The sequence below is a fragment of the Schistocerca serialis genome, chromosome 6 (genome assembly GCF_023864345.2).
Source record: "Schistocerca serialis cubense isolate TAMUIC-IGC-003099 chromosome 6, iqSchSeri2.2, whole genome shotgun sequence".
In the NCBI taxonomy this organism is placed as follows: domain Eukaryota; kingdom Metazoa; phylum Arthropoda; class Insecta; order Orthoptera; family Acrididae; genus Schistocerca; species Schistocerca serialis.
The window spans coordinates 552,551,289-552,575,052 of record NC_064643.1 but is presented as its reverse complement, the minus strand read 5'-3'; the positions used below and the strand labels follow the sequence as shown (position 1 = coordinate 552,575,052).

The window sequence follows — 23,764 nt, the reverse complement described above, 5'->3', positions numbered from 1 at the left end:
TTACACTTTACCAAACTAACCCAAAGAAATGAGGCTTTCAAAACACATTTTGTTCAATTTCAGTTAGGTCAGTCAACTGTCATGAAAGCAATGCAACAAATCCATTAACATGAACAGCTGTGACGTTTTACAAGCAAAGAAATTATTATAGATGGAATCAAAGTTGAGAAGTCTTTTTGAAAGTTTATTCCATGTTTCTCCATTTCAAACAGCGGGATTTTTGTTAAACTCCAGCAAGATTTTGTTAACTACTCTCACCTTTCTTCTTATTTTAGATTTTCAATAGTCACTTTCAACCTAATATTATGGAAGTGTGAAATTATTTTGTAAATGATTTCTAGTTTTATTTCGTATCTCGTTGGATATTTTGAATTTAATTATATGAGGATACAATTTCATATTGTTGGATGAAAAAGGTGGTATGTGTATTCCTATTAATAACACTAATACTACTTAAATATGGTTACTGCTTAGGTACCAAAGTAATCTACCCTAAAAATACTACGTAGATAACAATCAACCTTTTGAGATAAGCAAGTTTTGTGTAGTTCTTGTCAAATTCTTGAGGCACGACATATTTTCAAACTCACTAAACCAGCTATATTAAAACTGGAAACTTTTCAATATTGCCACCTCTTAGAAACATTTTTGCAGACGCTCCTCTTTGCGAATCAGAGCTCGCAATCCGGCATAACAGCCAGCCACGCTAAGGACTCCATCTGTAAACACACCTACACAATTTTCCCAATTAAAGTTGTTTTCTTCCATAAAGAGTGTAGTAAATATTTGAAACAGATCTGCTGCCTTTGTTCCAAGAGTTATTTACTGATTAGAAGCAAGATCTCCATGAAATTTGCTGGCATGTATAAACTGCATGTAACACACTCAATGAGTTTCGGTGTGGTTGTCTGTAGCTTCATCCAACTCAATAGCGATATCAACATTGCCTTTGAGCTTTACAATCAAATGATCATTAATGCCAACAGCCACATTGAATATTAAATGGCTAATTGTCTTGTCTGACAAAATCACACTTGCCAGTTGTTTGGCAACTGACTCTTCATCTGAAGAGCAGCTGCTAAAATAAGGTCTTCCACTATGATGTGAACTGGCTTACTCTTTCCTGCATGACAGGCAAAATTAAGATAAAAGAAGAGTCTTTGTATTAATTGTACCCTGCTTTGTAAGATCTTTTTAGGAGGAAAAGAAAAAGGAAATGAAAAGACCTTGTGGGAAAAGTATTCTCAGAGTTTGTTCACCAACTATTGTGACTTAACTCCACATGTTGTTTCATTTTATTAGAAAGCATGCCTTCAGTAGCTACAATTTTGATACGTATGATACAGTATGCCCATTCATCATTCCCAACAGTAGTACACATAAAACCAAAATTAATGGTCATCATACTTCCTTCAGTTTCGTCTTTTCATGTCTTTTGAACCACATAGTACATTAGAGATACCACGCTTGGAAGCAAGATCTCCATGAAATTTGCTGACGTGTGTAAACTGCATGTAACACACTCATGTAACACTGTACTCATATTTAAAAAAAATTGTCCATTTTGATAGAGAAAGACAAATCACAGGCACAGGCAATAATCAAAAATGATCTGCATCTGACAAAACTAACCTTCGAACTGATCGATACTATGCTTATTCATTTACTCAGAAAACACCAAAATATTATTTTTATGGACATACTGCGACACCCCTCCTGTAAGGCTACTATGCCCTTGAGAGCCAGGATACACAGCCTGAAAACCCTGTTACAGACAAATACTCATTTGCTTTCACAATTACACCCAAGACCTATAAGCCATAAGGGCAAAACTTCCCAGAATTAACACAACACAACTGCATACCAATCACAAACACGTTAAAAATAGGCAAATAGCAGAAATTCCGCTATTGGAATACCTGTACTGGCACTGTCCTGGAGAAACTCCCAATGATGTTTGCGGTGGAGACAATGCCTGCAGATCAGTTGGTGCTCCTGTTTCTGCTCTGTACCTTTTGTACAATTGTTTTGCATTTCCCGCCATTTTGCAGGAATAACTTTCAATCCTGAAATTATTGAATTACTTTAGCTGGAATTCCTAACCATATAAATTTCAGAGGTTACACTGATACTATACTAGTTTATTCACAATTCAATCAGCATACAGCTCATAAAATAGTGAATGTAGTATGGAAAATTAATGCTGAATGTAAATAACTTACAGGTAAAGAGACCACTCATTGAACAGCAGAAGCGCTGAGTTGCCAACAAGCAAAAGAGAAAGAAAATTTGCTACTTTTTGAATATGGAATATCCTGAGCTAGAGCATGCACCCCCTCCCCCCTTCATACACACTCCTGTGCTCCTACACTGTGCCAGCTGGACACACAACATCAAGATTGCATTTCACCAGATGGATTAAGGTGAGGTGGGGGTTGTAGCAGGTGGGGTGGGTTAAGAGAGAGAGAGGAGGGAGGCAGGAATAGAGGTTGGGGATGGGTAGCTAGCAGCTCTGCTAGATGCAGCAGGAATACAGGCTGGAACTGTGGGAGGGGAGGGTGTCAGGTGTACAGGTTAGGCCTGTGATACATGAGTACTGGAGCAGGTGAGGTGTCGCACACGATGGAGATGACGTGTAGGCATGGACTGGGAGGGGATTACAGGTCAGTGGAACAGGAATGGGCTGGAATGGGCTGAGGCAAGGAGGGTTATGCGAGTGAAGCAAATGTTGCAAGGATAACTCCCATCTGTGTAGTTCACACAGGCTGGTATCGGGGAAGGGTTCAGACGGCCCTGGTTGTGAAGCAGAAATTGAATTTGAGCATGTTAAGCCACTGAATGGTCAACACTGTTCTTGCCCACAGTTTGGCAGTGGCCATTCATTCGAGGCAAACAGCTGGATGGTTATTATGCCGACATAAAAAGCTGCGCAGTGATTGCAGCAGAACTGGTAGATGACATGGTTGCTTTCACAGGTGGCCCTTCCTCTGATGGGATAAGATAAGCCTGGAATATGCCTGCACTAGGAAATGCTGAGTGAGTGGATTAGGCAGGTCTTGTACCTGAGTCGTCCACAGGATATGACACCTGTGGCTAGGGATTTGGAGTGGAAGTGGGATAGGGATGGACCAATGTGTTGTGTACGTTGCTTATGTAAGGGAATGCATCAACGACCTGCTCTCCTCCACCTGATCCTTACAGTGGGAACATTTCCTTGCTACCACTCCCTCGAGCTGAACCCAGACAAATTCCCTACACTGAACCCTACCACTCCCTGTTCATAACACCAACCAACCACGATCCTCCCACCTACCCATTCTCTGGTCACGCTGCAGCAATACCTTACCTCCAACCTGGCCTCCTCATCTTTCCCCAGGATCCTTCCTGACTATACTAACATCCAACAGAAAAAAGAACATGCATTCAAAACCCCAAAACAGATTCTAATTTCAACATCCTCTCTGCAGACAAAGGCCCCACGGCTGCCGCGATCAGTCGCAGTGACCACCCAAAGGAAGGCTTCCGTCAACTGCCTTGACTCCTCCATCTACAAACTCTGCCTTATTGACCCAATACCAGAAGTCCAAATTAACATCCAATCCCTACGAAAATCCTTAGGCTCATCACAGAAGCTTTCCCTCGAGTCCCTTCCTCCTTATCCCAATGACAATCACCTTCAACAGGCCCCTCAAAGTCTTCAAACACAAAAATCCTGGATGCTTCATTATAGTTGGTTACTGTGCTCCTACTGAGAGAATATCTGCCATTACTAACATCTCCAACCAACTGCCTAAAACCTAGCCTCTCAACATCAAACATAGTAACCACTCCTTCACTTACTTTTCACCATCCCCATCCCATCACAGTTTACGCCATCTCCGTATGCACCAATATCCCTCATGCCCTTTGCCTTGTCCCTATCAAACACTAACTCTCCCAATGTCCTACAGACTCCATGCCCACTACCTCATTCCTCTTACACCTTACCAAGTACATCCTCTCACACAACTACTTCTCCTTTGAGAGGAAGGTATAGTAACAAATCAGTGTAACCACCATAGGCATGCTCATGGCACCCTCCTATGCCAACTTTTTCATGGAACACCTACTACAGGAAACCCTCCCAGCCTCCCAAAACCATAAACTCATTATCTGGTTCAGGTTCATGGATGATATCTTCATGATCAGGACTTGGAGCCAAGACACATTATCCGTATTCCTCCAAAGCCTGAACACCTTCTCTCCCACCCACTTCACCTGATCTTCCTCAAACCAACGCGACACCTTTCTGAACACTAACCTCCACATCTCTTATAGCTCCATCTACACCTCTGTCCAAATTAAGCCCACTAACCACCAACACTACCTGCATTTCGACAGCTGTCACCTATTTCACACAAAAAAATCGCTCCCATGTTGCCTAGCCAACCATGGATGGCGTATCTGCTGTGATGAGAATTCCCTTGTTCAGTATGCTGAAGGTCTCCCGGAGGCCTTCACAGACAGGAACTAGCCCCAACCTAGTCTGCAAAGAGATTTCCTGTGCCATATGCTCACACACTGCTAATCCTACCACCATCCCAAAGAATTAGCTATGAAGGAACACCCCCGTCGCCCAAAATCACCCAATATCACTTTGGATTGGAAAAACTGAACCATATCCTTCACTGGGGCTTTGATTATCTATCATCATGCTCAGAAACATGGGACATCCTACCACAAATCCTCTCAACCCCTCCTAAAGTAGTATTCAGCCATCTGTCCAACCTACACAACATCACGGTCCACCCCTTGCCACAGGGGTCATGTCCCTGTGGAAGATCCAGGTGTAAGGGCTGCACAATCCATCCACCCTGCACTTCCTACTTCAGTCCTGTCACAGGCTTATCTTATTATATCAGAGGCAAGGCCACCTGTGAAAGCAGCCATTTCATCTATCGAACAAACAATGTTGACCAGCCAGTGGCATAATATGCAGCTGGGCAGAACATGCTCAAATGCAATGGCTGCAACACAACCAGGGCCATCTGGATCCCTTCATCTGGCATCAGCTTTTCAAAACTATGCAGACTGAAGTTATCCTTACAATACATGCATTGCTCCTGTTACCTTCCTGGACTTCACCCACCAGTTTCTCCTTCCTCTGTCCTGCCACCCCCTCCCAATCTACAACTCCATCTCACCTACATAGTGCACTGCACCTCAGCTGCTTCTGTACCCGTGTGGCACATGCCTAGTCTGTGTTCGTGTCACCCTTCCCTCCCGCCCTTCCAGTCAGCAACTCTAATGCCTACTTCCAAAGCAATAACGACCCATCCCCAACCCTTCTTCCTGCCTCCCACCTCTCTCTCCCTCTACCCACCTCACCTGACACAACCCCTATCCCATCCTAGTCCATCTGCCAAAATTTAATGCCGGCACCCTGTGTCCAGCCCGCACAATATAGAAGCACAGGTATGTGTGTGTGTGTTTACTCCGAATGCTAGCAAGTTTGAGCATGTTGATTCAACCATTCTGTTATTCAGTGAATGAGCTCCTTTTCTCCAAAATTATGAATACCATAACATCATACTTATTTCCATGTTCTAAATGGGAAATGAGGAAACTACACCAATAAACTTCATTTCTTGATTATGACTGTTTATTCATTACACAATAAGACAGTATCATTTCTCAGCATTTTGATCTGAAAGGTGGCAGGTGGCAGAGGGGTGGGGGGAGTGAGCACTCAGAGCACTTTCTTAAAATTTTTGAATATGAAATTCATAAAATTCAGGATCATGATGTTAAAATTCTCACAGGAAATGATGCAGACGTGGTACACATGATGTAAAGCACAGATGAAATTATCAGAAATTTTCACACATCAACCATTGATCACAAATGGTATATCGTTCAAGGACAGAGTCAGTGTTTCAGTTGTTACTCGTGTTGATAATCTCTAGCAATTACTTCACAAGACTAGACTTCCAACAAGTATTAGAATAATCAAATAGACCACGTTACTGGACCCATGAACAAACAGGAACAAACCATTGATGTCAAGGTTACAAAAGATTTGTGAAATGGATTACTATTATATTATTTTATTATTCATTTAACACACCAGGGAACTGACTGAAAGGGATGGTGTACTAAACTACAAGCAGAGGTATAAAGATCAAATTAACATAATTCAAAAACTGCAACATGTAGATGACCAAACAAAGGCATCGTGGTCAAGCGGTTAACACATCTAGCTATAGGAATGGAGGTCCAAGAGTTTATTTCAACACAGTGGAATAAAAACGGCAAACTATAGTTTAAAGCAGTAGTTCTCCAAAAGGTTTAAATGTTCAACAGTAATGTCAGTCTGTGGCAGCTGTGGCGCAAAAATGTGAATGGACCAGAGCTGCTAACTGCTGGCCCAAGTTAGCTGCGTCAGGTATCCGTCAGTGTACGTACTTACTGACAGGCAAAATTCTGGCAGAATGACAGAAAAAAATGAGAAAAAAATGTTGTAAACAGCCACAAATCACAATATTGGTACAAACACTGCACGGCTTTATTATGTATGTATTGTCCTTCTGTACAAGGTATGATCATATATTACATGTATGTGTCAACTCAAATGAGGAAATTAACTACAATAAAAGATATAGTACATGGGGTTGGGGAAGGCACACATGAAAGTTTTGTGGTCCTTCGAAACATTGTCAAATGTTTACTGATGAGTGTCATGGCTGTTTCTATGGCACACTAAGACAGAAAGTAAGCATACACACATATTGCTCAGTGATCACTATACAAAAAAGAAATGGAAGATAAAGAGTTCGGTGTCCTGTAAATATTGTGGCCAGACTTGACAAGGATGAAGGAAGGATCTGGCTGTTGCTTTGCTTAAGAAACCATTGCACAACTAACCTTACATGATTCAAGCAAACTATCGGTATAACTGGACAAGGGTTTGAATGTAGTTCTCACTGGATTAATGTTAACCACTACGCCAACTTGCTCAATTTGAAACTAAAATTGGATGAGCTGGCCATTCTTCAACATAATAAAATCTCAAATACAGAGTTAGGCCAAGGTTCAGATAACACCAAATTTTAAAATGTATAACACACTGATTTCAGTTAAAATAATAGTCATAACTCTAATCAGATAAACAGCTGGTCTCTGGCAGAATACAAGATGGAACTGTTAAACTGTGGCAAGCTGAAATACTTCTGTCACTACAAGCAACTGAATTCATGGCCCAACAAAATAAATGTAATTAAGATACAGAGCACTAGCTTAACAGAAAGGATCAAGGAGGAACACAGACAGCATCACAGAGACAACTGTTCTGAAATTTTGAAATTTTCTTAGGGAACTCATGAAACACCTCAATCAAAATGCCTGAGCAGGCAGGTAGAATTATGAACTTGCACCTCCTAAATATAGGTTAACTGGTGAACCAACCAATCAAAATGCCTGAGCAAAACGCAATATTACTGACAAACAACCTACGTAGAGCCAGATAAAAGTTTGCACTTCTATGCAATCCTTGGAGGAGAATGTCACAGGGAACACTAGTTTTTATCCACTAGTTTCCTGTCCCTCACTTCTAGTTAATCTTCCTCCTACTCTTGCAAGACCTTCTTTCCAACAAACATTACAACTCATAATGGAATGGTATAATGTTCAGCTGTAATGTGATTGTAGCTCCCCATGAAACCTTAGTTGTGGTGATACACTAATCTATAGTGTACCCCAAGGTGTATGATGCTTTTGAATGTGACATTTTGCATGGGAGTTAGAGACGCCAACGAATATAGATGCCAAATAATTGTTTACGTACTAGGCTTGTATTGCATAATACACAAACCTCCAATGAGTATTGTGGTGCACATTATGTATGGCCTAGACATGTTGTACATCTATTACGAAGATGCAAGGGTGGCAGGTGGCAGGTAATATGCAGTGTTGAACTCTGTGCTGACAGCAGGCTTCCTTAGCCACTATGGCACTTAGTTCTTTTTCTTGGATTCTAATGTGAACTATTACAAAGGAAAACTGACTCCTCTACTCTGTATATTGAAGAAGAATGATACAAAAATTATCCCATTATGTTACACCTAGGTGGGTGGAGCAGCAGACTAGTCTTTAACATCGACAACGAGGTTATTAGTGATGGAGACAAGCTCAGATTGGGAAAGGATAGAGAAGGAAATCAGTAATACCCTTTTGAAGGGACTAACTTGGCACTTGCCGCAAGTGATTTTGGGTAATAATGGAAAAGCTGAAACAGGATAGCCAGGCAAATGTTTGAACCATCTTCCTTCAAATTGTGAGTCAACAGCTCAGATGGGCAAGGACAGGAGAAGGACTCACTCAGAGATTTGCAGAAGCTATGCTAGACTGCCCCAGACAGCAGGATATAGGAATTTCAATACAAGTCCTGAGTAAGAGCCTTGACCCCTTAAATTCTATGTTGACTCCTTGATTGGATCACAAATCAGTTTTTTTGTCAGCAGGTCTGTCTATAAATTGCTTGGAGGAGGAGCAGGAATCATAATGAAAAGAGACTTCCCTAAGACACTCTTCCTCATCTCCAGTACCTACAAGACCACACGTGTTCTCACTAGATTCTAAACTAATTTGGGAGGCAGATCACAAACAAGCCTATATACCAAGGATAAACAAGGAGACCGCCTTCTTTCCCATCAATTGATATATAACATGAAGCACTATTCAAAATGTAATAAAACATATGCAACTCATTGTCGGACTTAACGTCCTAAGATTTGGAATTCGATCTCAATTCACTCCTAGGATTTTAACTGTCATTCTTAGCTCCCTTTAACTCTGGCAAAGATTCCTTAATGTGACGAAAATGAAGTTGCACCATGGATCGGAGTCCAAATTGAATATGCAGATTCCCCTATAATTGGTTGGGTAAATTGGTTAAATGCAGGGGGAAGGTATGGGTGTACCACCTCCCATAGGACTGTGCCCAGTAATGCACTGCAGTGCACACCAACCTTTGGCTGAAGAAAGCTTTATGTGAATTAGGTTGGCATTCAAGTGTTGTCTGAATAGCAGTTATCCCAGTCTCTACATTATGAGGAATTATTGTTAGGCCATTATCCCTATTTTTTATTTTTAAATAAATAATCAGGAATAATGAGTCAGGTACTCATTGTTAGAGAAACCTGTTATCTTGCATCACAACCAATGCACCTACAAACAGTGTGTCTATTCCATCATCTAGGAGACAACTTGTCGATAAACATCTCAGAAACTAGAACAAACACAGGAGCAGTATTTGGGAAATATATGGCGTAAATATTTGTGTATTTTATAAAATTTATGGTGGAATACGACTTCTCCTTCTCAGTAAGGACACAATAATTTTTGAGTAGGGAAAAATAAAGTATTTTGAACAATATATTTGGTCTGAGGATCAAAATAGGAAAGATCAAGCAGGAACACAAAACAATTATACTGACCTATAATCAACCTGATGTGCTACAATTCGTTCATGGTCTTAAAATATATCTGTGTGTGTGGGGGGGCACAACAAAGTTTTCCACTAATTTCTATCGTGGTTTGCAATGAAGAAACACAGGTCAATAAATATACAGAACACTCACAGATAATTTCAAAAAACATGTCAACATGGAAACATTCATCGACAAAACAAGAGTGAATTAAAATTCATATGAAATATTAATGCACATAAACCACTGAGGAAACTGTTTTCCTTTACCTTCCAAGAATCTTACTATCTCCAGTTTCAATGCAGAGTGCACTATTGATTGCTTCGAAACGTGTGCTTTCTAACAGCTTCATCCTCGTTAGTATTGTTGACCAGTGTACAGTGAAACTGAATTCTCTCCTGATGTTGATCAAAATCAACACGCTAAATACATTCAAATATGTATTCTGATTTTGTTACTACAAGCAAGTTTGTACTCAAAAATTAAAAAAACTCAGTATCTGAATACACTTCAGCAACAATGCCCTTGGCTAGCTTGACTTCGGAGCAAATAAGAGTTTATAAACATTCTACTTGAATTTCTGAAGTATCCTTTTCGTCTTGAATGAAATGGTACATGGGAAGCAATCATCAGATTCACTATTTTCGATTTTCCGTACGATGCTTCCAATGGGCACATTACAATGGAGCGAAACTGTCTGCGTTCCAGCACTTCCCTCTTGATTATCTGTTCTGTCCTTTCAACAGTGAAGCACGCAGAATGCAAATTAAAGGTCGGTTTCCCAGAAGTCCACAGAATTAATACTTGAAGAAGTGCTTCACTATTCAGTGCACTTCAGAATCACAGCATCTCGTGTGCTGCTTCTGAAGAACACTACAAACGTCCAAATTTGACTTGTTCTTGTAGCGTCCTATTGTCCTTGTCAAAACTCAAAGTCCTTTGAATTCACAACAAAATTTTGTTTCCTAACACATACAAATTAACATAAGTAATTGATTAGTCGGAAAGCACCACACAACACAGTTTTCAGTCACAGCATCATCGTTAAACCAACAACTTTTTGTTTGTAAACAGGCAACTTTTGACAACTTCTACCTTCAAACCGTAATGGCTGCCGAATGTTGTCTTTTTTTAGCCTTGATGCGCAGCTACAGCTAGAGCTACCAACAACCATATCGAAATATTGCTTGCAATCAGTTATATTCTTCCAGATCTAGGCGTGATTATGAAGTTTGTCATTCAGTTATATCAGAAATATAGCTTATAAATTCTTTTTAAATGTGCGGATGAGACTGATTTTTACAGGACGTCATAAATTTGATTTTCAGAAAATGCGGTTAATATTTTTATGTTGGTGCGACGAATGGAATTCTCGTCAAACGGGGTTTCAAAAACAGCGTTATTGCGCAAACGATGGAGTTTGTGATGGGGCGTAGAAATGCGATATTTTATCCGATTATCGGTTATGTTGATTGTGTGTTCGTCCCCAACATGTAAACTCTACGCAGTAGTTTTGTGACAAAGATGTGTATCTTTAATAGTATTGGGACTGCTTATTCGAAGAATTTCGTAGTAAATAATTTTGTGTACTTGTCTTCTACTGAAATTCATTTAGATGCTGAAGACGTAAGACTTAAATGTCTCCTGGGCTGTCGCCAGCTTTAACCGAACTCATAGTCTTCTGTTGGACCACCGCCAATTATGTTTCAGTAATTATGGTTGAAGAACGAAAACGTAGCGAGATATGTTGCTAAAGTTCAGATTCAGATGTATACACTACGGTTGTATACAAGACGGTAAACAAATAAACAACCAGTGGAAGCTGTAGCGGTGGTTGGGGCGCGGGAAAAAGTAGACAAAAATAGATGGTTCAGAATACCTTATATCAGTGCCAAAAGCGTTAGTTGCGGAAATGGCGAGAGGGTGGTTTACGTTGATTTATTTACTAACTCTATATCAGGTCAGTGATTCATTAGTATTTGTGACACATGCATGATACAAAACGTAAACTCTTTCTGTTCGCGGCCCAACAAAAGAAAATGATTAAACCTTTTAGGTGCCATATAGAACCCGGTCTATGCTTTGATACAGAATATATTCTTTATTTCCCATTCATGAACAAGGAGCATCATTGTGTCAATGCTGACAACGATCAGAGTAAGGGTATTGTATGTATGAGTACAATGATATTTCAGGGGTAAACCGTTATCGGTGTACCCAAAAAATGCTTTGTGTTTAAATAATAGAAACTCTTAGACGTAATGCTTGAAGTAGTAAGGCTCAAACATTAAACTGATAATACTGCCCTAATATGTGCACAGACTGTACTTTGTGTGCTGAAATACATATACTTGCTGTAGGTGGCAATTACTAACGAAAAAAAAAAAAAAAAAAAAAAGTTTATAAGTAATTCAGTTGAGTCTCATGATTAACAGTATAGGCCTACTTTGTATGGATCTTGTCTATTTGTATCCAGGACTAATTAAATAAAACTTCTCATATTTATTTACAAACTTAGATATAAATACAATCATCTCATGTCGATATATGTAAATAATTTTATTTTTTCATATTCATATACTGGCATTCTACAGTGAAATAGAGACCGTGTGTTGTCTAAAATTGTTTTAGTTCTGCATTGAATGTATCAGATTATTTACTTTTGTTTACTGTAGGAGGCAAATTTTGGGTTGGTAATATACGCTGTTTTGGTAAAGGTTTTTTTTTTTTGTTGGGTGACTGAAAAATCATCTTTCTTTTTTTTTTTTTGTTCTAATGAACTGGATTGTTCAACATTGAAAATTCCTGGCATGTTTTCAGAAAGCAGGAAGTGTCATTATTTTAAATTCTTAAAATATTTCCCTGTATGGCTTTCTACGGGGAATTAACACACGAAAACATTTTCTCGGTTTTTTTGATTCAAAACTTCTAGACGCGTTTCCCATCTCAAGTGCTCATACTCCCATAGGAGTAGAATTTTTTTTCCTGGAGCTTGTGCAAAGGTGTAGTTCCCAAACACAGCACTTATACTGCTTCTAACTTTACTTCTGATATTACTGGAATTCATCCCTTCATACAATTTTTCCTTATTTATGACCAGTGTTATCCCTGTCTTTGAGACTTTCTGCTGTTGATCATTCTCTGAGCTTTCCTGTATATGCTGCCATCTAATTGTTTGTAAAATCTTGTATATGTATATAAGCCTAACATTGAAACCTGGGGCATTCCATAGCTAATTCTTTTTTTTAAATGATCTGAAAGATTTTCCTTGCCTTAAAGACATATTTGTACTCTCTGTTGTCTATCAGAAACATAGACTTGAACCATTTGAAGAGTCGCTGCTGGACCCCTTAACAATCTAGTTTTATAAGCAGTAAATCATGGCTGATTAGATCAGATGTCTCACAGCTTTTGTTCAAGCTTGCTACATTGTACCACTTGATGAAGATTCTGTTAACATCAAACTTTTCTGTAGTACTTTTCATGTTTTTTCATGTGAAATGGTACATGATATTTTTATATTGAAGCAGTGTTGTTACTGATTTATTTTGTTAGGCTGATGTGTTCCACATCATTATGAAATGCCATGTTCGTGATCTGTAGAACAAGTATTAATGTGATGTACCAGAGATGAAACATTCTTATTCCTTTCACTTTTTTATAAAGTAACACATCAGATATTTTTCTTAAATAGTCCTAATAATAACCTATGCCTTTGAACATGTCGCATATATGTGATGTTTTTACTGCAACATCTGTCTTCAGCAAGTGACCACACATGGGTTGTATTTTTTTCTGGTGCTTGCGTGTGTGGCAGAAATTTCACAATATCTGAAAGCCTCCCTATTGTGCCACATTCATTTGTAATGAAGATAGTTTCTAATTCGATGTTGTTCTTTGGAACAGAAAAATAAGTAACATGTTTTGGGTTTGCAGTGCATAAACATATTTAGCCTTACATTACATTGGCCAGCAAGTAGTACTGTTACTTAGCTTTTGATTTGCTTACAGATTCAGTTTCATCATCTGTCAGAATATTGTTGTCAAGTATTAAGACCTTTTTTTTTATTCATTTTGAGTTTTAACATTTGCTTTATTGTTTATCAACTTTAACTGTTAGAAAGTTGTCATATTTAAACAAAATGTTAGTTCCTGAATTTTACATACAATTAGCTTTCATACATACCTGTCATTCAAGTAACTAAGACATAAATGTTCCTAACTTGTTACAATGGGAAACAAAAACAATCATTAAATTAAGTGGTATTTGAAAAAAAATGTCCTGTTTAATGAAAACATTGATTGATATCTATACACTTTGTTTTATTTCTTTCAGACAGAGAGTAACATAGTTAAATTTGCGTGACATAACACTAGCATCTTTGATTGTTTGATGTGCATAATGTTAACATGATATGTTAAATTTCAAAATGTCTGACTATATTCCCGTAATTATGTACAAGAGATGAAGCTTATTATGTCAAACAGTGGAAAATACAGGACAGCCATTCAATCATCTTCAGGTGAGTGTATTGCACTGGAGATTGCTAGTTCATGTCACTGCCTTTATACCAAACACTGGTGCGAAGATGCATGCTGGAAGGCAGCTGCACGTGCAATCAGTGTTCAAAGAAAATTGATGTTCTCCACATCAGTTCAGCACAACTTTGAGGATGAAGGAACTTGACCCCACAAGATCAGGAGGAGAAGGAAGTTTAACTCCAGGGTGTTCCTCACATACACAGGCAGTATTTCATTGAAATTAGGCAAACTCTTAAGAAAATATCATGTCAAAGTAATCTTTTGCCCACCTACAAAGACTTCTGCTCTTCCTGGTTTGACGAAGGATGATCTGAGATTGCAGAAGGCTGGAATCTACAGAATATCTTGTTAGCGTGGCAAAGCTTACATTGGTCAGGCAACGTGCACAGTGTGTGAAAGATGCATTGAACATTATCGCCACACTCACCTTTTGCAGCCCAGTGAATCACCCATTACTGAGCATTATATCTCCACAGGACATTTTATGGATTACTCTTGGCCTCCATGAGATCCTTCTGGGATTTGATTATTAATGAATTGGTGGAAACATGTTTTGCGCAAAATACTATTAATCACGATGGTGGCTTTCAACTGGAGAAGCCATGGGACCCTGTGATTTCTTTAATTTCTTCAGAAAGCAAACATTTTATGACTAAAGACATGTCTACTGACATTTGATTGTATTAACTTTTACATCTGAATTTTAACTCCACAAGTGCACATTCAGACAGATAGTGCACATGTAGTATAACAGTACATATGTGCCTGCATGCCATAGGTGGAGCAATATTTGAAAAGGGTGTATAACAGACAGAGGTTGCTGTAGTAGCGGCTGCTTTTACGCAAGCGCCTTCACGCCATTTTGTGGTATAAAGGAGGCTGTGTGGACTAGAAATCTCCAATGCAAAACACTCATCTGAAGATGGCTGAATGATTGTCAGCAGAAATATTTGGCAGGAAGTCAACGTTACCAGCTGCAATCCCGAAACTTCATGGAATAATTTTATTGTCATTAGGGCACTACAGCAATAGACAACACCACATACATAGTATAGTGCAGTTGACAATTCAAAATTACAGTGGGTTATTTATTGACAGTGTTATATTATAATTAATAAATAACTTTATATGTCTGCCTCTGTAGTTGAGTGGTCAGTACGGCTGACTGCCCTGGGGGCAGCCCAGATTCGATTCTCAGCTGGATCAGAGATTTTACCCACTCGGGATGTCAAGATGTAATGTAATTGTTTTATGAAATATTATTTTAAATTTTTAAAAGTGGATTTTATTTATTGTACCCTTTCTACGGGGAATTAACACACGAAAACATTTTCTTGGTTTTTTGATTCAAAACTTCTAGACGCATTTCCCATCTCAAGTGCTCATACGCCCATAGGAGTAGGAATAACATTTCATTGTTATCAATGTGCAAGTCACCAAATTGATGTAAAATAAAAAGACTAGTACTAGGTGTTCAAAGAACCCTAAATAGGGACTTTCAGACAATAATGCCATACAATCATTTCATTTCATTGCTATACATCGTAGAATAACCATTCATGCAGTGTTTGTTTGAACACATGATCAGGAAGATCTTTTGTAATTTTTGAAAACTTATTAAATAATTTGTGTCTGAAGAGGTCATAGCTGTCAATGGATTTTGACAGTCGATATGAAGTATCAATGCATCTGTTGCTTCTTGTGTTGTAACAATGTACATTTTCTCTGTGGTTTGCTTCTGGTAGCTTCTTTCTTGTATAAATTAAAACATAGTGTACAGAGTGATTTTGATAAATAGGAACAAACTGCAAAAAACAGTCACTGAGAGGCTAAGGAGCAAAAAATGTTGTAAGAACAAATGGCTGAAAAGGCATTCCAAGGCTGGCACACCTGCTTGAAGCTGGAGACAAAAGATCTTTGACCTTGATCCTGGTATAGACACTGACTCAGTATGAACACTGGGCAGATGGCTTTCCAGTGTGGGATCAGACAGACAACTGTTTGGAACATTGACAGCCATCACTGTCTGTATCAGTTACAAGGCATGCAGGTTTTTTACCTATGGACTTGTTCCTGCAGTGGCAGATTCGTTGCTGGTTCATTCCATAGACCATAAAGGTGCTGGGGTTTCTATCATACATCCTATTTACAAATAAGTCTGCCTTTACGACAAGCCAATCTTCACACCATGCACCTGTGGGCTGTGAAGAATCCCCATAATATGGTAACAGTTAATGATCACCACCTGTTTAGCTTTATTGTGTGGGTGGGGATTATTGGCAACTGAATTGTGGGACCAGTCACCCTTCCAAAATGGCTCACAGGTGAGGCATGTTTGCAATTCCTGCAGCTGACTCTCTCTCCCCTGTTGGAAGACATGCCTTTGGTGGTGTGAAAGGTAATGTGGCTATGATATAATGATGCTCCAACACACAGCATTCTTGAGGATGGAGGTAAACCATTGGTACAGACAGAAAATCCCACTTGCCTGGTGTGTTCTCATGTGTGATTTCAGTCACTGCAACCTACACTATCAAAGATCCCTGATCTCCAACTCCCTTTGGAACACATTTGTGGCCATATGTCCATATGACCTTTTTTGCCTCCATATCTTCCCAGGGTTTATTTCCTGCACTTTCTGCACTTTTTCCCATTTAGCAAAATTACATCATGGATATATGTTATCACAGTCTCCCCCCCCCCCCCCCCCCCAAGCAAAAGGTTTGCAATGTGCCATATTTAAAGAACCATAAATTACCATGATAGCTTTCTTCTGCAATATTAAGATGTGGACACAAAAAGAGTTTACCAATAAAATAATACCATAAGATATTATGCATTGAAAAAATGAATGTTCTGACACGTGTTTCAGGTACACAATCCATAAATCACCGAAACAAGTAAATTACGCCAGACAACTTACCAGCAATAAATTTCATATGTTGACCCTAAGGTAATTTATCGTCTAAATACACCCCTAAAACGAACGTAATTTGGGTAATTGGAGGGAAACTTGTCTTTTAGAATAAAAACGATCTGCTGAGTTTTTTAATTCAGCAAGAATCCATTTTCTTTAAACCAATAGGATGCTTGTATGGTTGTCTTTTCAACACAAGCTTTAAGGCTGTGGTGTAGAAAAGTTGTTTTATCTGTGTACAGTACTGAACTGGATCTAATAAAGGAAGACATCGTCAGTGGCAAAAAGTAATCTGATTCTCAGTAAAAGGCCATCAAGAAGCAGTGACAACTCACACTTGTCAAACTTTTCAGCATAGGTAGATTTTCTGTATTTTGTTAAGTCTGTTAAGGTTTATTATGCTGTTTTTTTATTGTAGGGGCTCACATTCTTATGTATGATTATGTTTGACCAATGCTAATGACGAATGATTATGCTCTTCATTATACTCCTGCAGTTGTAAGTGGTTTATCTGGAGTATCCTCTGATACCTGTCATATATTTTGTAATACTTGCTGCTAATGGGTTACACTGTCAGTTCATGAACCACGTTTCATGCATGACTGTAAGGCTAAATGAAACAGCAGTTGGTAACACAATTAGTTTTGGGAGTAAACTTATATAAATTATGAGGTGATAGTGCTGACCATTCTGAACAGTAGTTCAAATGCTTGTCTGGCCATCCAGATTTAGGTTTCCCGTGATTTTACTACATCACTTAGGGCAAATGCCGGGACAGTTCCTTTCAAATGGCATTGTAGATTTCCTTCCCCATCATTTCCCAATCTCAGATTATGTTCCATACCTAATGACCTTGTCATAAATCTTAGTTAATTAACCAATCTTCCTTTTACATTAAATGTATTCACAATTGCGAATAAGGACAACCATCAGCTGTAGAATTGAATGATGCCAATGGAAATTTGTGCTGAACCAGGACTTGAACCCACATTTGCCACGTATCACGAGCTATCCATAACAGGGTTAGATGGGGACTGTACACCCCACTCACTCTACAGATGTCCATACGCAGCATGCCCGTCCCATTATACAGAACAAGTGCTTAGAGGCTGGAGAATACTTCCGCTGTGACCAGAGCCACAGTCTTGGACGAGCCTGTATGCCAGAATGCACACCCAGTCATGGAGGGTACCCGGGGATGAGTGTAGTGGTATGAATTCAGATGTTATCAATATTTTGTGTGTCAACACTTGGCAGTGATTGTCATCGAATCACTCAATTTTCCACAGAGAATACATGCAACACACACAATCACGGAGACAGCCCAATGCATACTGAGATTAGTTCGCTATTCAGCAATCCAGAGGGCCACCGCTGGGGCTATTGCCTGCAGCTGCAGTCAAGAACCAACTAACTGGCCGGCTGGAACATTTCTTTATATCCACCGCTCACGACAGCCTGAAGCCAGAAATGACAATTCGTTCCAGTCACCACCTACCTCCACCACACACTGAACAGAGGTTTGACTACAGCAAGCAGGTTCAAGTGAATGTAGGTTGCAGTAGTTATTCAATGGAAGAGGCCTGCATAGGATAGACTATTGTAGAGCATCGAACCAGTTTTAGGACAGAAGAGAACAACAAGATAATGTAAAAATGTCAGGTGACAGTCTGTATAGAAACCATACAGGCAGTTTAAGCAATCTAGAATTCTTCCCCCAGGATACAGTTATTTGCTGGAAATACGGGAGTTTAATATTAAGCTGATATTCTGGTAGGGGACCAGTCTTGGCTGTCCGACAGTCACCTGAAACAATTTCAGCAATGTCAAAATCACAGTAAAGGTTACTGAAAAATAATTTGAGCCAGATTTATCTCAGATGTTGGTTCATTGTAAATTAAGTAAGTTGCTAAGAAATTTTTAAACCCTCAGTAATGCAGGAAACAGTTTGATGTGATAAATTGTAGCTTGTATCACGAACAGTATAAAACATGCAATGTGGGAGAAGAATGATACGTCTCATTATGCAGCCACTGGTATGAAATGTCTATGTAGAATTGAGTTGCGTAATTTGTAAAGTACTAGTTTGCCCTACTGAAGTCATAGATAATTGATACATTTAGCTGAGTCTAATGTGAGGTGTGCCAGTTACTGATTTTTTTGATTGTTTTGCTGAGCAGAGAGAGTACAACAGGACAGGGTATTTGTGATAGGATCCAATGAAGGTGTTTTGTAACATCCTGTAAATGTTCCAGCAAGCATTCTGATCAGGCTGGCCAGTAATTGACGTGTTTTTGGTCAAGAAATCCTCCCCCTTCCCACCCACCCCCACCCCTCAAATATGTCAGGCAGGTTAACCCTTTCACATTGATAAGCAGGGTTAATAAATACCCGTCTGTTCTCCTATTATATGGCAGGCAACAAGTGTAAGTGATTAAGAGTTAGAACGGAACGGAATTTTTTTTTCATTTTTCGGATTTTTATCTCATAAAATTTGCAATTTTCCGAATAAAATGATATATCAAAGAGCTTGAAAAACAAAGATATTATACACGACTTGGTCAATAGTCGACACTTTAGCCTTCCTGTAGAGTGTGGAGCACAAACACAAATATGATGGCATACATGTAAAGGGAGCACCCAGGGGGGAAGAAAAGGGTGTTTAAACAGAAACAATACATTACATTAGTAAATGAAGTCATCAAGCCAGTGTGGGGGGTGGATGGTCCTGCCCGACCGGGTGAATCCTTGTACAGCACGGGAGGGATCCGGAGAGGAGATGGTGGATTGTGAGGAACCGGGGTAGTGAACCTGAATGCCTGTTGCGGTATGAAGGACTCTTACCGTTGATGGGTCAGTGCCAACAGGCAAGGGGACAGACTGGAGAAGGTGATTGTGGGTCAAGTTGTCATTGGGGAAGCTGGCTTGTTCATAGAATGCAAACACATAGTCATGATGCACAACAAAAAAAACACTTTAGAACTGCAAATGAAATCAGTGTTGGCATCAACTACCCCTTCCGTAGAGGGATGACAGAATCTCCACACGTATCATCATCGCCGATGTCACACGTGCTGAGGCTGGCCCCTGATACGTCACTAAAACCTAACAGGGAAGAGGCAGGGAGCTGCCTGTAGGAGGGTGAGTCATCACATGCGTCACTCTGTAGGGTGATGTCACATGCGCGGGGATGGTTGGCACGTGCCGACTATTGGTAGATACCTCGTGCAAGGCGGGTGTAGCAGAAGGTGGGGACTGACTGGTTTGAGGCAGCAGACGGATATAGTTTGAGGCATGTCATTTATGAGCACTTCCAAGATGTTGTTACACCACAAGATGACTCTGTGCGGGCCCGAGTATGGAGGGCTGAGTGCTGGTCGTACAGTATCATCACGCACCATGATATGAGTGCATGATGCCAAGTCCTTATGGAGGAATATGGGGGGAAATGAGTGCGTCTGAGGAGGGGCACGCGAATGTTCTTGATTAGCTGCTTAAAATGTCCGATGAATGTAGAGTCACAGATTTGATCTGGCGGGAGTGAAGGCTCGACTAGCTCTGCTGCAAGTGTGAAGGGTCCTCCGTATAGTACTTCCGCCACAGATACGCCAAGGTCCTCTTTGTATGCAGCCCGAACGCCTAACATTACCCATGGTAGGGCATCGGCCCACTCGCCTCCATGGCACATCAGTGAAGCTTTAAGCGTTAGGTGCCAGTGATCGACAAGCCCATTGCTCTGGGGATGGTGTGCTGTTGTCCTAAATCGTTTCAGCCCGCACAGTTCACAAAGCTGCTGGAAGAGGGCGGATTCGAACTGGCGCCCCTGGTCGGTGGTGATATAAGCGAGGCAGCCAAAGCACAAGATCCACATTAATAAAAGGGCTCAGGCCACTGTGTCGTCTGTGATAGTAGTGAGGGGAATTATCTCTACCCGGCAGGTAAACCTGTCATTGGCAGACAGTATGTAATGAAAGGGGCCTGAGGGTGGTAAGGGCCCAATGATATCAATGTGTATATGTTGAAATCTTCATTTTGCCACATGTCGAACGTACCCATGGGAGGCTGTGCATGACGTCCTACTTTTGCTCACTGACAAGCCACACATGCTTGCGCCCAACTGCGACATTGTTTTATCACCCCGAACCAAACGAAACGTTCGGATACAAGATGTGCAGAATGCTAAAGTGTGCCAAGTCATGAATACTATTAAAAAAGTCCCGGCAGAGAAGTGCAGGAATCACCAGATGTATGCATCCTGTCGAAATTTTGCACCAGGTGGGTGACGAGAACCCATGAAGTACCCGTAACTCGAGTTTGAGTCCTTTTTTAGTATCGGAGCGCAATGCGGCAAGTTCAGTATCATCTGTTTGCAATTTAGGAAGTTCGCTGAGGTCCAGTTGTGAAGATAATATTGACACACAAGATAAAAAATCGGCAACAACGTTGTCTACCCCTCTGATGTAACATATGTTGTTCGTAAACTGGCATATGAGGTACATATGACAGAAACCTTTCAGGGATGAGTCCTTGCCTGCGTTGCGGGAAGTGTATACGAGTCATTCGTGGTCAGTAAATACCACAAGATGGCGACCTTCAATACCTTCTTGGAAATATTTGATAGTGGCGTAAATAGCTAATAGTTCCCGGTCGAAGGTCAACCATTTACGTTGGGAAGTGGACAGCTTGTGGGAGAGAAATCTGAGCGGCTGTACAACAGAATCCATGGATTGCTGAAATACTGTCCCTACTGCTGTATCACTCGCATCTGTAGTAAGAGGGACAGGAGCATCAGGGATGGGATGGGCAAGCGTAACGGCCATCTGGAAGGCTGACTTGAGGTTATCAAATGCATGGTGAATATCTGGAGTCCACATGACCGCCTGAGACCTTGAAGTGTTTTTGCCTGCGGGAGCATCTGTCAGTGGGGCTTCTATGTCGGTGTCATGGGGAATGTGTTTGCGGTTGTAATTTACAGTTCCTAGGAAGTGGTAGAGGCCCTGAAAGTCTATGGACAAAGGCACCGTACTAATAGCCTCGACCTGTCTGGGAAGGGGGTGGATGTCGTCGACAGAAACCATGTGACCCAGATAAGTGACACTAGTGCAGTGGAGTTGTGACTTAGCATTGTTCACTATGACACCATTTGCTTGTAATAATTGTAAAACTGTATTTAAGTGGAGTTCATGTTCCTCGAGTGAGGAAGAGAAAATTAACAAATCGTCCAGGTACGCATACACAAAGTCCAGTTTTCCAACTAATTATCTAAAATTGTTCTGGTGTTAAGTACCAAATAGTAACTGCAGAGGCAAAATGTGTCATTTTTCTTAGGCACGAAAAGAATCGGTGACAACCAACTACTAGAAAAAGGGCGAATAGTTTTAGTGTCAAAAGTTCCTGAATAATTTCTTTGGCATGTTTCAGGTTTTACGGGTTTAAATGCCTAGCCTTTGTGCGTACCAGTGAACCTTCAGTGGTATTGATTCTGCGGACAGTACCGTTGTTGATCGCAAATGCTGGCCAGGATGATGGACCCGCACCTGATGAAGTAATACTAACATGTAATGTACATGTTTTTGTGTCCCAGGCTGGCAGAACAGCAGCTGTGGCAGTGATCCACTGGTAGTCCTTGTTGTGGTGCTTGGTGGGGTACTTGGTGGTGTCGCGAACATAGCTTCTGTTGGGCAATAGAAAAGTCACACGGTGTCAACGGCGGGCACGAGGAGGCGTCACGGGGGCTGGGGGCATGGCCGTTTGTGACAGCTGGGTGACCTGCTTACGAGCATCTGTGAGCTTGGCTTGCATGGTGGCGATGCGTAAGCAGAGAGCTTCGTTGTTGCCCCGAAGCTCATCAGTGTGTGATTTAAGAGAGAGCACTGCAATGGCGGCTTCAGCTAGCTCGCAGAATACAATGGCGCTCTCAGATGATAGGGAAGAAATATCGGACCCTATGGTACGGTATACGGAGTTAAAGATTAGTGTACCTGGTTGTAGGTTCGTTAAAAAGAGCATGAGCTAAGAGAAAATCTACCCCGAGCACGGGTTCTTACCCATCGGCAATAATGAACGTCCACTGTAAGGGAGTGTTATTGTCCTGCAGTTTAAGGTTTAAATTAGTTATGCCATAAGATTGGATCAAGGAATTATTGGCGGCCCAAAGTGGGGGGCAAGGTTGATGCTCAAATTTAATGCCTGTGGACAAAGGTATGGCGCTGACCTCAGCCCCTGTGTCGGCTAGAAACAAAAGGCAAGACACTGTGTCCTTCGCGTACAAGCGTCCTGGAGTGTGAGGTGAAGAAGTATTTAGTGATAGGCATCTGTGCTATGCAGCGTGGCCCGTAGCGCCTGAGTGGGGTCCCAGTGTAAGTTTGGGAACATCATTTCTTAGCTGCGTTGCCAAATCGGGAATGGAAATAACACCAAGCATATCATCGTCTGTCAAGCTGTCTGAGGCCAATGCGACAGTGATGGGGGTCATGTTTGTAGATTCCTCCAACGGCTGCCCTGCAGTAGGGGAGGAGCTACGGCAGTGGCTGCCAGGCGGCGTTGGGTCCACACACATGTGCGGAGCATGTCATGCACACACTGTACCAAGCGATGGAAACTGCAGTGCAGGTGTGCCAACCCCTGAGGCCTGAGGGCCCCCGTGGGGGGGGGGGGGGGGGTGGTATGTGAGGGTGGCAGGATGTTGTAAGCCTAGTCTGCAATCTTCAGTTTAGTGTCCAGTGGGGCGAAAGTTAGATGGAGAAGGTGCATTTGAACTTCCAGAGAAATTTTGAGCAACCAGATGATCCAAAGTGTACTGTCCGGCATATGATGTGTGTCAATCGTAGCGTGAAGATGA

The 23,764-nt window shown here is 40.9% G+C and overlaps 2 protein-coding genes across 2 annotated transcripts in view; one reads left to right on the top strand and one right to left on the bottom strand.

Moving 5' to 3' along the window:
• The window catches only part of LOC126483708 (repressor of RNA polymerase III transcription MAF1 homolog), a 78,774-nt gene extending 68,202 nt beyond the window's left edge, over positions 1-10,572 (bottom strand). Inside the window, exons 1-2 of the mRNA XM_050106801.1 lie at positions 9,734-10,572; positions 1,920-2,066 (exon numbers count right to left, since the gene is read on the bottom strand). Of these exons, the coding sequence (XP_049962758.1) occupies positions 1,920-2,066; positions 9,734-9,816 (230 nt within the window). The 5' untranslated portion in view covers positions 9,817-10,572. The remainder of the gene's footprint in view (positions 1-1,919; positions 2,067-9,733) is intronic.
• A 332-nt stretch (positions 10,573-10,904) lies between these two features.
• The window catches only part of LOC126483695 (uncharacterized), a 436,703-nt gene continuing 423,843 nt past the window's right edge, over positions 10,905-23,764 (top strand). The window contains exon 1 of the mRNA XM_050106783.1: positions 10,905-11,424. The gene's annotated coding sequence lies outside the window, so the exon portion shown is untranslated. The remainder of the gene's footprint in view (positions 11,425-23,764) is intronic.